The sequence below is a fragment of the Trichomycterus rosablanca genome, unplaced genomic scaffold (assembly GCF_030014385.1).
Source record: "Trichomycterus rosablanca isolate fTriRos1 unplaced genomic scaffold, fTriRos1.hap1 scaffold_276, whole genome shotgun sequence".
Classification (NCBI taxonomy): Eukaryota; Metazoa; Chordata; class Actinopteri; order Siluriformes; family Trichomycteridae; genus Trichomycterus; species Trichomycterus rosablanca.
The window spans coordinates 13,019-29,644 of record NW_026947104.1 but is presented as its reverse complement, the minus strand read 5'-3'; the positions used below and the strand labels follow the sequence as shown (position 1 = coordinate 29,644).

The window sequence follows — 16,626 nt, the reverse complement described above, 5'->3', positions numbered from 1 at the left end:
AACCCTATCATATTAATATTACAATACATTGTAGCTGCTCTCAGTAGGGTTGTAGAGATATTCAGTTGTTTAAAGCGGCCAGAGTTCTTGTTTCTGGGTGCTTTACTTTCTCGGCACTTCTGAGGTGAAACGTTACCATCACGGTGTACTTATACCACGAAGTTGTGCTTACCGGGTGAATAAATATATTTAAAATAAAGACCAATTATATTTGTCCTTGCACTTATTCATTAAAAGACAAACACACGGTATGAGAGCCTCACTACACATGCGAACCGGCCCTACGCGAATTTGCGTTAGTTGCGCAAAGTGCGTAAGGTGCGTTCGTACTTTACGTAATATAATTTACACTCTCATTTCCATACAAGTGCCTCTATTTCTGTATGTGCAATGTAAAGTATTCAGAAAAGTACACTATTTTTCAGAAATAAAAGAAAAACAAAATATTAGATCTAAGAGAAAGTTTCAGCCAGGGGATAAATATACACTTTTGCTAGCTTTAAAAGAGGCATCAAAGACACAAAACCATGGACTAACCGTAAATGTGGTTTGCATTATTTCTACTACATATTGTATGTATTTGTATGCCTATATGCCAGTGTAAATAGCTGTGAATGTCGGTGTTATTTCTGCCTGATTGGTATGCACATTTCTACATTACATTTCTAGTAATACTGTTTATTTAATCAAATAATAAAATGGACTAATACACTTCGTGGCAACATTTCCCCTGACCGTACCTACTTTTTCCATTTCTCAGTCTGATTGCACAAACAGATCGGCGTATTTTCGCATTCAAGACGCATTTCATAATGCAAATAAGTCCTTAAGCATGCAAATGAACCATCGTCTCGACTAAAGAACCATTGTTTTAAGAGTGTGTGCAAATCAGGACAGTAATCAAGTACAGTTATGTAAAATTGTAATATTTGTGCTTTATTTGTACTTGTAAACAGACAGTCAAAAAAACTAAAAACCACAGCTTTGTGCAAAATAAGCAGCATGAACAATACAAACATTTACCGCTACAAGTGCAAAATGGTCGCTGTTCCACCTGCTCACAACCAACTTAGCTTATCAATGCTGTTAACAGATGATCATTTATCCAAATAACGGTTCCTGGCGTCCTTGCTGAGTTTGTCTCGGTATGGTTTCCTCTTATTTTGCTTCTGCTTCTCCAGCTTTCACAGCTACAAAAGAGTAAAAAAAGTAATGAAAGTATCTTTGCTGCTACTTTCACTGTATCGCTGACCAAAACAACACATCCACAATGACGAATAGTCTACGTCGCACGCACACGTGACTGAAAAAGACTTATGAGCAACAAGTAATAAGGTTAGAATAGCCATGTGAAGGTGTCAATACCCAGCCTTAGTAATGGGCAGATAAAGCCTCATTGAAGCTTTTTCCTGATTGTGCTGAAAATGATTCATTGTTTAATGAATCACCAAATATTTGTTTTCATCTGCGAATAATTATCTTTACTTATTAAAGCATTGCGTTAAAATTTGTCATGTACAATTATCTGAGACTCAAAGACTGATCAGGGGTTTGACTGTCTTTTAAAGTCAGTGAGATAAGGGACAGCACCAAAGCTTTGAATCAGCCCCGTTCTTTTTAGATAACAAAGGAAAATGAAACATTGTATATACAATATTGATCAGGATAGAGTATCAGCACAATAAACTGCAAACATCACATGTTTTTAAACAAATTTATTAAAAAATGGGGGTAGCACACATACATACACACACAGACAAACAACAAGGAAAGCCATTCAACCTTCATCACAACCCTCCCCAAAATAACGTTCAAAGTAATTTATAAACCTAATGCTTTTTTTTTATTTTGGGTAAGTTTTTAAGATTGCAGAAGTGATCAGTCCTGTTCATTTCTGGTGGTTCATTGAAGCTTCCGACGTCATAGTCACGTGATGGTAGGGCCTTCGATACAAGCTCCGATACACTGAATCGACTCAGTGTCGAGTGAAACAAGCTTCGAAACCTCGGTATCGAACGTCCCATCCCTACCTAGCCTAGCCAACTAGTTCACAACTGAGATAATGACTAAAATCCAAATAACTCATACACCATGATTATTACTATGAAATAAAATACAATAAAGACTCGTGTACTGTGTGCAGTACACTAACTATACGAAAGACATTACAGCTGTGAGTTACTATCCGAGGTAAACAACATCGGTACTTGTTAGCTTAGTCGCTAGTGTTAGCTGCTAATCTAATGACAGTGATGTCTGTTTCTATAAGCACTCTGTGTTATTAATATTATTGTTAATACTATAATATATACCTTTTTGTAAGTAGCTGAAGGGTTGAATATGAATTGTTGTTTAAAGCGGAGTTCTTGTTTCTGGATGCTTGACTTTCTCGTCACTTCTGAGGTAAAACCAAAATGGGGTATCACCACCAAGCGGCTAACTAACTCATACCACGTAGTTGTGCTTACTGGGTGAATAAATATCTACATTTTAAATAGAGGCCGAATATATTTGTCCTTGTTCATTTAACTTTTAAAATCGATGCTGATCTGTATATATTTATAAGCACAAAGTCAAAAGCAATGAGCACTTGTTCTTCAAAACACTAACAAATGGAACAAGAGCCTCACTACGCATGCTCCGATTCACAAAACTGACTTGCGTAACTAGTGAGGTTGGTGAATTTGCGCAGGGTGCGCAAACTGCGTAAGGTGGGTTTGTACTTTAGGTAAACTATTATGTCCATAAAAAATGCCCCAATTTTTGTATGTGCAATGCAAAGTATTCAAAAACGTACACTCTTTTTAGGCCTGCCATTAATTAGAAACTGCTAGAATATAAGTGTCCATTTACAGGTGAACATGTTTACGTATGTATTTGCATCATTATTATCTCGAATTAAACTGAATTTAAATGTAACCTTTCGAAAGAGTCGATTTAAGTACAGTAACTGAATACTTCACCTGTTTTTTTATATATATATATATATTAGGGCTGTCGAAGTTAACGCGATAATAACGCATTAACGCGATTTCAATTTAACGCGATTAAAAATAATAGTGCCGTTAACGCAAATTCTAGTTCATGTTGAGACTTGACTGGTAGAACAAACGTTTTAATGTCGGACTTGCCACCGTTTTTCATTTGCGGTTTGTTAACATAATGTAACCGAGCGTTGTAGTGATGCACTTATAAAGAAATAAATACACGCTATATTCACAAGTTGTCGGGAGCAGAACACTTTTATTAACTTATTCTGTTAAGGTACCAAATACCGGAAAGCTGAGTCAAGCACGTTAGTCCATGCACTATGGAAGCCCCAAAGGGTCAAAACACACTCACTTCGTGTAGAAACGGCCATCAAACCATTGTCACAATACAACCACAGAAAAGTCTATTACAATAACTACGCCTTATCCCACCTAAAGCACCGCTGATCTACAATGTTTGCTGATGGAGAAATTCTAAACTACAATCTGACATTTACTGCCTAATATGTGAGTGAATAAAACTCCCTTACAGTTTTCTCTTGTCCCAGCAGTTTTTAACATCAGTACATTTAGCATAAAATGTGTTCACCATTTTAATTGTAACATTTCACTTAAAAATCCTTGTTTTCTATAACATTTACACAGATTTTTTTTAATGCGATTAATCGCATTTTAATCGTTTAAAAATTTTAATCGTTTGACAGCCCTAATATATATATATATACCAAAATTATTCATATGTATAATAATAATAATGTATTTTAATTATGTGTGAAATAACTTTTTAACTTTCTATTTGCAAATTTTTCTTCTTTTTTCTTTGTTTAAAATTATTAGAGTGTTTATTCTTCTACATAAATGGGTGCTACAGTAAGAACTGCAATTTCCCTCTGAGATCAATAAAGTATTTCTGATTCTGATATATGTTGGATTTTTCTAATAAAACCTATTTCTAAGAACACATAATTAAGTACATGCGACTATAAAAGACATTGTGCATGATATAATTATAAAACTAACAGTATAATAATTACGAGTTCTGTATAGTGTTTTTATTTATTTTGACTGACGTGCTCTGTGTTAGCTCGGCTGAGCTCTCGAGCCCCTGCTCTCTTCTCTGGGAAACCCCGCGTGTGAGCTGCCAACGCCCGGCGCAGAGACACAAACACAGAGGAGTACGGTGAGCGGCTCTAATTTATTATATTTACATTTATCCTTATGTGTTATTTTCTAAAATAATAAGTATGATTAAGGTTGTATTTTATCGGCAGGATATATTCGTTAAAAACATGTAATATATAGATTTTTACGTTTGACCAAGCATCTCAAGATGACATCCGTTCAATCAGTTAGCAACAATGCTAACGAGTTTCTGGTGACCGGTTTGGAAATAAGTAGAATATTTGGTGTAGTGAGCAGCGGGTTGTGTGTGTGAATACGTATTTAGCAAATTGTATTAACACTACCTATGTGTCGTTCAAAAGGTACCTTTTAAAATTTTTTTTAGAAATAACTGGTATATATTCCTCTTTGCTTCATTTACGGCTTAACTGAGTAGGGGTATCTGTCAGCTAGTCTGGCTAACTTGGCTAACCAAACTAGCTCTACTAGTTGAATCAAGTCAACGAACCATACATGGATTTCAGATCTAGTTAACGAAGTGATGAGTATTATCAACCATTTTATTTTTTTGTTTAGATATCACGGTAGTCAGATAAGCAATAATCATCAATTAAAGTCAAATCACGCCGTTCAAAACAGTCAGTTTTTATTAATAAGAATAAATATGGTCCCTAAGTTTCATCATGGTTTAAATTTCCTAGTCTGATAAATTTCATATTATTACAGTTTTATATGAATGAGGTCCATCTAAATAAAACAGATGCTAATAAAATGTGCTTACAATGTGTTCATCATGATTTGTATGGTGTATGTACGTATTTGTTTTGATTATTTGTCTTATGTAAAGCGTCTTTGAGTATCTTGAAAAGCGCTATATAAATAAAATGTATTATTTATTTTATTATTATCATAAAGGTGACAGTTTCAATCTGATTAACATACGTAATATCATAATTCAGCTAAAGTATTGTATGACTTTTATATTCTGAACAAAAAGACACTAGAGTTGCTGGGATTTAAGGCTGGATGATTAGATAATATGATGTCCACTGATTGGTGTATCAGGACTTGTATTTTCCGATCCATTGATGCATTTTATGTGGTAAACTTACACAACACAGGTCATTTATATTAGCTTTAGTAGAATTATCTAACTTTTGTACACCACTGTTATGCATTCGACATTTTGTACCACTTGTTTTTGTTACAAAAAACCTAAACATAAAAGGATCACACTTAGCCAAGACTACAAGCTTTAATGTCAATATTGATTTTGGAATAAAAAAAACAAAGGGAGTCCAGGCATCCTCAGTTAAAAAAAACACTAAATATTGCTAGTCAGTGATGGAGGTTGTAATGACATCGTGGTGGAGGTCCTTTTAATTTCTTGCATTTTGATCAATCATTTAAAAAATGCCAGAATTTACTAACTCATTCTACAACAGCATGTTACTTACGGAAAGAAACCAAACCCTGTAAAATACTTCCGTAGTTACTAGTGCACCTTAATTCATGTCTTAATACCACTGTTTTTACAGAGGAGGTTGCTTGTACTGTGTTTTGTTCGGTGCAATACAAAGTCAGTTTAAAGAATACATTGCTTATGTCATTGCCTATATTATATTATATTGTTATATTTTTATGATATCCAAGATCATTTATTTAAATTTGAACTGAAGTGGCTTTCTGATAACTAGCTGATCAGTTACCACAACGGGAAATGCTTTGATTCATGCAGATTTCTTTTTTTTTTTTTGCTTATAACCCAGTAGTAAGTACTGCAGCTATTACTCTAGTGGACATATACGGCTTGAGAACTAGAAACACAAGCGAAAGTATGAATTTAAAAGGTCAAAATAGATTTTTGAAATAAACATGAAACATTCAGTAGTTTGGGATTCAGGGCAGTTATTACAAACATTCTGAACATATTCAGCATTTTAATAGATGTTACATGTGTGTTATGCTTTCGATAACGTTCTCACTTCCTATAAAGCCTATCACACATCTTTGTTGGTTCTCAGTATTGTAAACACATACATACACTACTTCTCCATGACTTACTGTATCAAACAAGTGGATAGGGGGCATGATTGGGGTGCTGTTTGAAACATTGGCTCTGTAAATACAAACGCATTAAAGCAGTAGTGTGCTATCAAAGCTGCAAAGGTTAGCAACTTTATTTAACCCAATTTGCTTAGTTAACACTACTGTCATTGATTATATTTTGCTTCAGGCTAATGGCTGATGTTTAGTGCAGAAACTTGGGTGTTTTGCAGTTTTTCTAAACAAGCCAGTCCTGCTCTACTGTTAAAGCTCACTATTTTTGAAATAGAGCAGGCTTTAAAAGTAAATGCATTGTTTCTACCTTTGTGCTCTCTATTTTTTAATACCGATGGTTTGACTACACAGTTTACTTACAGGCTTTTTGCCTGACACAGATTTTGTCTGGAATGTGATCCAAGCTTTGGCCTTAATCTGGCCATTTTAGGCTTACATTTTGGAATGTGTGACTGTTTAAACAGATCGCATCAGCTCTTTTTAAGTACATCATGGTAATGTACTCTTCTGGTGTATGCTAAAAGACCACAAATTTAAGTTTATTAACTACAACTTTTAGACATGGTTTACTTCCTGTCCACAGTTTTTTTGATGTGAGAATGTGCTGTGAGGCAGCCACCTGATAAGAATACCCATTGGAACACCGTACATTAGTGTGTGGACTCCACCAAAACAGCGGGATGAGGTCAAGCCAGACTTCCGCAGGTTTCTGGAAGGAAACAGCCGGCCCTCCCTGCCCCGCTCCATCTGTGAGCCTGTCTCTGCTCCCTTGTGCCCTTACTGCTTCTCAGTGCAGAGCTCTGCAGAGGCAAAAGGCAGAAAATTGGCTCACAAAAGCCTGAAGCTTTGGCTGTTAGTTCTGACAGAAGGAGGCATCTAATGCCTCATCTATACCGCTCTGTGCCTGTTACACGCTGGTGTGCAGTAAAAGGAGCTGTGCTCATGTTGTCACTCCTTGACTGCACTTGCAGCTAAACAGATGACGTTATGCTAAAGCTTAAAGCCGCAATGACCCACTATCAAGCACGGGGGAAGGGCTGGCAGCCCAGAGGTCTGTTTTTTTTACATACAGTATTTTTGGGAGGTCAGTCTTTTTGCTGAACTGTAAGAAACAGCATTTGTGTCACCTTACACTGTCTTCATGTAATGCGAATTGGCAGAGAAGTTTGTATTTGAGTTGTGGAGTCACACCACAAATCATTTGATGTGAAGCTTTGGTTAACTTTAAGCTTTACATCAGTCTGCCAAAGCATCAAGACCCCCTCCTAATATGCTGTCAAAACAGCCCTGCTGAGACCTGGCCTCCACAAGTAATTACCATCAGCCCAAACTGTGACATGCACAACTGTTATGAATTAGACATCGTCATTTTTGACAGTGGTCCTAATTTTTTGCTGAATCACTTTGTGATTAGATTAGAAGTTTAAAGATATGCATTTCATCTAAAAGGACGTAATTTCTGGCCATAAAAGGAGGCACGTGATCAGCAACAGTAGGCTAAACAATGCTCGAATAGAATTAATGGGCCCAATGTGTGCCAAGAAAATGACATTTTTAACGTCATTTCACAACCACTAGTTTTGTTGGGTCAGTGGATTTATACTGTTTACAACAAAATTAGACTCTGCTCTCTGCATGTTACAGCAGAAAAAGTGGTTATTATTTACTATAGCTTCCCTGCTTGAGTCAGTCACTCTCTTTTGACCTCTCTTATTAACAGCCATTAACAATTTACCTGCAGAACTTAACTTTAAGATGCTTACTGGCTGTTTACTGGATTTTTTAACATAAACCCTAGAGACTCTTGTCTGTAAAGAACAGTTCAGCAGTTGTTGACACCAACTATGACACTGATACTAAGATTATATTTTCCCCATTCTGATGTGTTGTTTAACATATTAAAGCTTTCGATCCATAAATGTATGTTTAATATGCGTTACGCTGCTGCCTCATGACTCTGATTGAATAAGCATTTTGTTCAATGGCCAGTGAGTGTATATTTGGCCTGATTTATGTACCATACACAGCCAAGTATTAACAAAATGCTTGTTTAGGACCCCATGAACTCCTTTTTTATTTTAAATGCAATTTTTAAATGTTTGTGAATGAGAGGGCTGAGCCATCTAAAACAACAGAAACCAAATTTCCTAATTTAAGGCTTAGTCTCAGTCTTATTGATGAGCAGGTGGTTTATAAATATGAAAAAGTAAAGGTTTGATTTCTTTAGATAAAGCGTCATAGCTGTGTTGTGGCTAGTGAGTGTTCTATGTAATTTTAAATCATTAAATTAGAGGTGTACGTCTACACAACTCAAAGTTTTAGTGAGGATGTTGTGTGTATATAGCACGATACTAAGTTGTAATATTAGTGATTAATGGCTGATGGTAATATTTTTGATTAGATTAATGCTTAAACTGCATTACCAGCACAATTAAATTTCTTAAATTAATCTAGCACTTACAATTAACAGTATATATGCTATAAACATCCATTTTACTGAAACTGAGCTATAATCTTCACACTGCATCATTTGAGTATCTAAAGATGCTCATTTCAAAGTCAGTGGATCTGTGTTGGCACATGGGGTTTATAAAATGCACACTGGTGGAAACACTCGCTAACTCAAGCAAATACAGTACAAGTCAAATTATGCATTATGTCACGTCTAACAAAGGTTGCAAGTCTTTTATTACAGGCTTGCGTACATGATGCTAGATTTAAGAGCACAGATTTTCTTTTTAAGGTAAAAAAATAAAACAATCAGTTGGCTTTGTAAGATGTTAGCAGAAAAGGATTTGTAACACTTCCAAGAATTCAAGTGGCAGCATGAAGTAGGAGGTACATAATTTATCAGTAAAAAATACTGAGAAATGTAGCTTTGTTTATGTCTTACATATAGACATAGCATGTTTCTTAGAAATGGGTTTGAGGACAAATTATTTTTTCATGTTAAATGGAACAAATAATTAAGAAATTGTACATCAACCTGCAGAAAAGAGCACTATTTAAGTGCATGGATTTATTAGCACAGCAGGATTGAAGTAGTGATCCATAAGCCACATCTTTTTAAATGGCCTCTTAAATGCAGATTAATGTGGAGAACCAATAACTGGGCACTCAGGCCAGTGTTTTGTGATTTGCTAAGGAAGTATCCAGATTTTTAAGAGAACTTGAAACAAGTTGGCATTAGATGGGCCAGATTTTGTGCACAGTTGTGGTGAATGTTAAAATGATTTTGCTGGTTTCTCTTAAATAATTAGTAGAATTGGAGAGTAGAGTTGTTTTTCTGCCTGTTTATTTTGTTGGTCCTAAAGCTGCTATTTAGAGAAATCTAATGATATAACATGAAATATTGTAAACTTTGTTAATGAGTGTCCTTTAAATCACCTTTTTAAGAGGTAAAATAGGCTATTGTTGTACAGTGTAAAATGCATAATTTTCAATTTTAGTTTTGTGGCAAAGAAATAATGAATGTTTGCTTTTGTGAACCAGCAGTCTACATCAGCTCTGGTTCCCTTAGGCCCATATGTCTTCATTGTCTTCTCCATCTTACAGACTAAGGCTATCTATTTAAACCTACTGTAAAACTAATGCTGTTGTGTAAGAAATGGTATTATACCTTTGGTAAATGGTTTAAAAATATTTGCCGGTGGCAATCAGAACAGCCTGGCTGTACTTGCCTTTATTTTCCCCAGATCAAAGAAACGTGTGCGTGGCAGAAGTAAAATTGCCTTGATTGTGTGATTAAATGTTCAGAGCTAGAAATGAACATCAACTTAAAGAGGGTCATTTTAGTATTTATTGATAATTGTGTTTAATACTTTAATAGACCGTGCCATCCAGTGTAAATACCTTAGGTGAATATATTCATTTAATGAAAGGATTGTGTGTTTGTAGTGAAGCTACCAATTTACCTTACTGTCTGAATAGTTTTTTGCTAAATGACTGTTATTTTATGTTGCACAATGCCTCATCCGACCAGAGGATGTTAATGTCACGCAATGTTTATTTACTAAAGGTTATTAAGGACTTGCCAGTAAACATGTCATTTTATTTCTTTTCTTTTTGTTATTTAGACCTTGAATGAGAAGGGTGGATTCCTAAAAAGCACAGCTATGCAGACGATTAAGTGTGTTGTAGTTGGCGATGGTGCCGTTGGTAAAACCTGCCTATTAATCTCCTACACGACTAACAAATTCCCCTCTGAATATGTACCAACGGTAAGTGGTTCTTGGTTATAAAATACATAAGTTTAACTATGCAAATAATTTTTTTTTTGCGTAATGCCCTAATTTTACATTTTCAGCCTGTTTTTTTTAAGAATGTTTTTCACACAAATTTAATAATAGGTTAAGTTTATGAAACATGGGTTAAATGTTTTTCTTAAAAAGAATGTTATATAATTTAAAAATATAGATGGTATTAGTTGTCATTAAATACTAAATATAATAACAGAACAACATAACTAAAATACATCTTGTGTTCATTCTGATTTGTTTAAGGTTTTTGATAACTATGCAGTAACGGTTATGATCGGTGGGGAACCCTACACTCTTGGACTGTTTGACACTGCAGGTATAGTATATTCATTATATTGCATGATCTAATTAAGCATAAAGCTAACTTGAGCATACTTATGTATGTTTTGGTTGAGTGCTTATATCTGTAGGAAAGGGAGGAACCCCGGTTAATGACTAGCAAGGCTCCTCATAGTTATTGTTGTAAGAATACGCAAATAGTGCTTTAATGCATACCAGACATTCTTGTGGAGGGTGGCTGTTCTTTGATTACGTATTTAGGAGTTTCATGGAGACACCGTCTTTCCTCTGTATGTGCTTATACAGAGCAGCATGGTTCCTGTTAGCCATGTGATTTGTTTTCCTGTTTCTTTTTAAATTGCTTGAATGTTTGTACTACACTGTTGTGAACATCCTTAAAAAGTTCTATTTTAGGTTTTAATTAATAGTTTGTTTTCTCCTACAAATCTGCATTTTAATTGACTGGATTTGTAGCATTCTGGGTTAGTATTAAAGTCTTGACATTTTTTTTTTTAATTTTGCCTTGCAAATTCCATTTGGATTGTTTCAAGTTTTAAACTTGCTTCATATCAACAAGTCACATACCTTTTGATGATGATTTATTGAATATAAAGAGTAAGCAAAAGCAGTTCAGAATGTGGATTTTAAATACTGTAAGGAACTGTAAGCAAACATGTCCTTACAAGCACTAACTGTACATGCTCAGTTCACTAGTAAAATGGAAATAAATAGATTGAGTAAAAAGGAAAATAGTGCACAAGATTTGGTTTGTATTACTTTACTTTCTGATCAGTTCTCACTTGTCAGTGTGAAAATTTAAAGTGACATGACACATTCAACCCATCAAAATTGTTCTTTTTTTTTCAGTTTTTCAGTTTTAAATGCAGATTGCATTTACTTATGGCACAGTCTGTATCTAAGCTTGCTTAAGATAAACCCCAGATCCTGGATTTCAGGCAGATGAAAGAGTAGTACATGGGAGAGCACTCAGACTTAAAAACTGTATTTGCATGTGTTCAAAAAAGTTTAAAAGTGTGACAATACTCTCTTCTGTTTGATGTATTTTATACTGGGGGTAAGCTAAGCGCATTTTCTCCCAACAGGTCAGGAGGATTACGATCGGTTACGACCCCTGAGCTATCCTCAAACAGATGTCTTCTTAGTCTGTTTTTCTGTTGTTTCCCCTTCTTCATTTGAAAACGTCAAAGAGAAGGTTGGTTTCACACCTGCCATCATAGAAACTTTGCAGTTGCTTAATTTCTGTAATTCTTTACATATTTTGTTGCTTGCTTCTAATAAAAATATGTTTGACACTTTTAGTGGGTACCCGAGATCACCCATCACTGTCCAAAAACCCCTTTCCTGCTGGTGGGGACGCAAATCGATTTGAGAGATGAACCCACCACCATCGAGAAGCTTGCAAAAAACAAACAGAAGCCAATCACTCCGGAGACAGCTGAGAAGCTTGCTCGCGACTTGAAGGCTGTCAAATACGTGGAGTGTTCAGCTCTTACGCAGGTTAGTCTACTCTCTCACCAGTATGTATCTCACTACATTGGTCGAGTTGCATCATAAAGGCTTAGCAGTAGGGGAAGAATAAGGGACATAAACCTGCCTCTACATGGTTAAGTTCACGAGTCATCACCAGTGATTATTCGCCTGTTTCCTTCTTAACGTGAAAAAAATATGAAAGCAGGGCTGATCAGTTCCTTCTCTATTTTTCTTAATTGTTATAAAGGATGCGATAACTCTGTAAACACATGACGAGAAAACTGGTAATAGAAAATTGTTTATACATCCCGAGTAATTGATGTAAACTAGTCCGTCTTGAGAAAATCCTGTATCGTTATTTAGTGACTTCTAACTATGCAACCTAAATGATCTTGTGCATTTCTTATTAATGTTTACAGAAGAACACAGCCACGTAAAAGCAAGCAATAACGCAAATATTAATTATATCACAAATGGCATTACAAAAACAAGCAAAACAACCCAAAATATTAATTAAACGTTGGTTAACAAATGAGGACTGGTATGACTGGTTGGCTACAGCAATGGAATGCACTAGCCCACTAGAGATGCGTCAGGAAGATTTCGTGGTGACCTCTAAATACAGGCGCAGTCAGAAGACAAAAAAAGCAATAAGTAAATAAACAGATTTTTTTTTTATTATTATTTTATTGCACCAAAACTACAATCTTCAAGATAAAAAGGATATTAAAATTGCAGTTGCTACCTTTTACTTTCTTCAGGACCTGAAATTAACTTCAAAGTTAACTTTTAAAGTCGGAGCCCAACATGCCAGTGGGCTTTTTCTTACATGCAGGTGACCCCTCATAATGATACCATGAACCAACTCCTTTATGGGTCAGTCAGTCATCATATCAATTTTTAGGTGTCATAAACGTAATGCCATCATTTCTGCTTTCTATTTAGTTCAACGCTGTTGAACACAACACTAATTTAGATACTCTGATTAGATTTGAGCTCATCTCATTTTCTAAACACTGCACTGTCAATTTGTGTGCTTGTTTTATTTTCATAAATGACAGATACAGCAAAATATGCAACAGAAAGGATGTAATTGGACTTCAGGTGAAACAAAAAACAAATTTTTTTTTATCAGAATCTTTTATTTGACACTTATGTACGTTGGCAGTTTGGAATCTGTGCTGTTTTGTGTTTATCAGAACATTGCACATGCAATCAGTTTCGGTTCCTTTAAGTGTCATGATTCAGTATTCAAAAATATAATTAATTGCTGATTGTTGACTGAAATGAACCAAATCAATTTTGCTCAGATTCAATCACATAAATGTGTAGCTGTAGTTGTAATTTGGTAGTTTGGGCAAAGTGTTCAGTGTTGTATTGTGAAATCTTTTTGAGGGTAAAGTACCAGTAAACAAAGTGGAAGATTTGTACTGAGGCTCAGAGACACAATTGGCCCATTTTATTTAACATAATCTGTATTGGACAGTCATACCATTTTGCAAAGCATTTTAAATGCTTTAGGTTGTATGTCCACGTGTTTAGTTTAAGTCATTAAGCTTACAATACGCAGGAGTATGTATAGGTTATATTTGGCACATTTAAGCTGTGAGTTATGGCCAATAAAGCACATTGTTGTGAATTGACAAACTTTGCTTGCGACGGTGCAAGATGCCCCCCACCCCCCATGTCATTTTCATTCTGTGCTCTTGCGGTTCTGCACTCTGGTTTCCTTCCTCTTCACAGAGGAAGCTTTTAGTCCTTTACTAATCACTTCTGCAGTCTAGCACTTGTTATACATCTGCACAGTGTTCTGAACGTTCCTCTTTCCTTACCCAACCTCTTTCTCATTCTGCAATCTGTTGCTGTAACTGCTAACCTTGCTACCTATTCTGTTTCCTCCTCTTCTGTCTTTGTAGAGAGGTCTGAAGAATGTATTTGATGAAGCTATCCTAGCTGCGCTTGAGCCCCCTGAAACACAACGAAAACGGAAGTGCTGTATATTCTAAAAGGTTCTGTCTTTCTAACACCCAACTTTAACCCAGATGGTTGCTGCTTCCTATAGTTACCTCTTGCTAAAGAAAGTTTTCTGACTGCTAATGAAAAATCCAGTGTCTTAAGTTTCTCACGTCATTATATGGAAGCTTTTTTTGTCTTTTTTCTTCATTTTCTCTTGCAGTCCACCAGTTCTTTGATTTGATGAAGGTTCTTTTGCCCTCTTCAGTTTAGGAGAGTTGTTTCTATTTAATATTTGTGCTCTTGATGGGACGTTTCTGTTACGTATCTGGATATAAATTTTTATGTTAATAGTTTTGGGCATTTGTATTATCCTATCTACTGTTGACAGAAATGCAGTCAGTCATAGAGGTACAGCAAACAAGCAGCTCAAATGTTACGGCTACCTTTTCATTCCTTATTTTAGTGTATTATTTTGTACTACAACCAGTGTATAATAGTAAAAATTCTGAACATAATTTATGGCTACAATTTGCAATCAGGTGCCACTGATGCCCTTCGGGTAATTCCTATAATCTTGTGAATTGTGTCATTAATAAAAGACAGCTTAAATTGCCATTTCGTGTGTCTCATTAATTATCTTTGCATGGATGATTGGTTCTAATGCCACAGAATACATTTACACCTATATCATACTATAGTCAGTATTAATTCCATGAGACATGGCAGATTAGCCCTTTTCTGTGTTTTTTGTGTACACTTGGCTTCTGTAAACTTGTGTATGATACTGTGTTTCCACCCTTACTGAAGCCCTTCAGAATGCCTTTTGGGAGAAATTTGTCTAAGCACTTTTGGGAGACTTACCCCCCTACTTATCTGTGCATACCTCTGTAAGAGGGCTCTGTATTTACATGCTCTTGCATAAGCCGTTGCCAGACTTTTCACTTTTTCACCACAGACTTACAGTAATTCCTCATGGATCATGTTTTTGTATGAGTTTTTTTCGCCTTGTGGCCCAGTTTAATTTTTCACTCCCTTCTTCTCACCAGCATTTGTGTCTCTGAGCCTGTTACCCCAACCTTTGTTTATACCATTTTACATAGTTTTTGTTTCAAAATGATTTATCAGCATGTTAGGTTTTATAGAGCATGTCCAAACCTATGTATGCATGTGCATATGTATGTTAAAACTGATCTGGTTTTTAACATTTAGCGCTGCGTTAATATTTATACATTCTTACATTGTTTGTGTTAAGCTTCATTACCTTTTTCAAGTTGGCACCCTCTGATCAGAAATGAAGTATTTCTATCCATTTGTGCTGGTTTGGGAAATTTGTAGTATATTTGTCAGGACTTGGGAAACAGTCCATCATCTCTTTAGTTCAGGCCCTTTTTTCAAATGTTTTTGTAAACTAGGCCCCCAAAGCACATACATTTAAACATGATTTACTGGCAAAAGGAATACCTTGTGTTCTCTCTCTCTCGCTCTTTCTCTTTGTCTGTGAGAAATGGTGCCAGACCCAACTTAAGACTGAGAGGTCATAAAGGTTGATGAATTGTCAGTTCTCAATATGTAAGGACACTATAAACAAAATGTGAAAATTTTTGAAGGTAAAGCTCAAGCCAGCGCAAAAGCAAAACGAACAAATCCTTTTCTTTTTAGTTCCTATAATGTGCCTACTTTTAAGTTTTTATTCCATTTTGATCCCTAATGCATCATAATGTTTTATTTCTGTGTTTTAATGTTGTAAGCTAGAGCTGGGTGATATAAGACAATTAGACTTAATATTTTAACTGCCAATGAAGTATTTTACCAAGTTACTGTTTAAATAAAAGCTAATTGTTTAATAATTCTAACAATTTAAAATGACGTGAAACTGGTTAGATTTACTATTTTGGTGCAACTGAACCTGAATTAAACTACAGAAAGTTTTAAGTGTCTGCAAAGCTTAAACATTTATAATTCTAGTGATCATGTGTTCTTTTATAGATCAGTAATATTAAAAATGCACAGAAATACAGATGATCCGAAATAAAATTACATATTAGAGTTTTTTGGATTATTGCCCAGTTCTAGACATCCTTGTTTGACACCCCCTCCTTTCTTTTTTTGTCTGCGTCTTGACCCACATTGAGTCTCCATTTCTTTCCTGATTTGTGTTCACAGAAAGGCCTAAAGAATGTATTTGACGAGGCGATTTTGGCAGCCCTGGAGCCACCTGAACCCAAGAAGAAGCGTAAATGTGTGCTGCTATGAGCACCTTGTTTTTCTCCCCCATCTTTTTTTCTCTGCTAAGGCTGGCCAACAGCTTTTGTACTCTTAAAAAGCAATGTGTAAAAAGAAGTGAGGTTTTTTTTTTTTTTTTTTTTTTTTTTTTTTTTTTTTTTTTTTTTTTTTTTTTTTTTTTTTTTTTCTTCTCTCTCCTTCTCTGCTCTGCAATATATATATATATATATATCTAAAGAAGATTA

At 35.3% G+C, this 16,626-nt stretch overlaps 1 protein-coding gene across 3 annotated transcripts; it reads left to right on the top strand.

Moving 5' to 3' along the window:
- Nucleotides 1-1,985: 1,985 nt before the first annotated feature.
- LOC134307490 (cell division control protein 42 homolog) lies at nt 1,986-16,501 on the top strand. Of its 3 annotated transcripts, XM_062990482.1 has the most exons (7): nt 1,986-2,190; nt 4,075-4,170; nt 10,250-10,393; nt 10,676-10,748; nt 11,815-11,924; nt 12,032-12,229; nt 16,322-16,501. In XM_062990482.1, the coding sequence occupies exons 3-7, from the start codon at nt 10,289-10,291 to the stop codon at nt 16,409-16,411; spliced, it is 576 nt and encodes a 191-aa protein (XP_062846552.1). In that variant the 5' UTR covers nt 1,986-2,190; nt 4,075-4,170; nt 10,250-10,288; the 3' UTR covers nt 16,412-16,501. The 3 variants fall into 3 exon arrangements, with proteins under 3 accessions (XP_062846552.1, XP_062846551.1, XP_062846550.1); XM_062990481.1 differs by lacking the exons at nt 1,986-2,190; nt 16,322-16,501 and adding an exon at nt 14,119-14,773 and having other exon boundaries at nt 4,021-4,170; XM_062990480.1 differs by lacking the exon at nt 1,986-2,190 and having other exon boundaries at nt 4,028-4,170.
- Nucleotides 16,502-16,626: the final 125 nt, after the last annotated feature.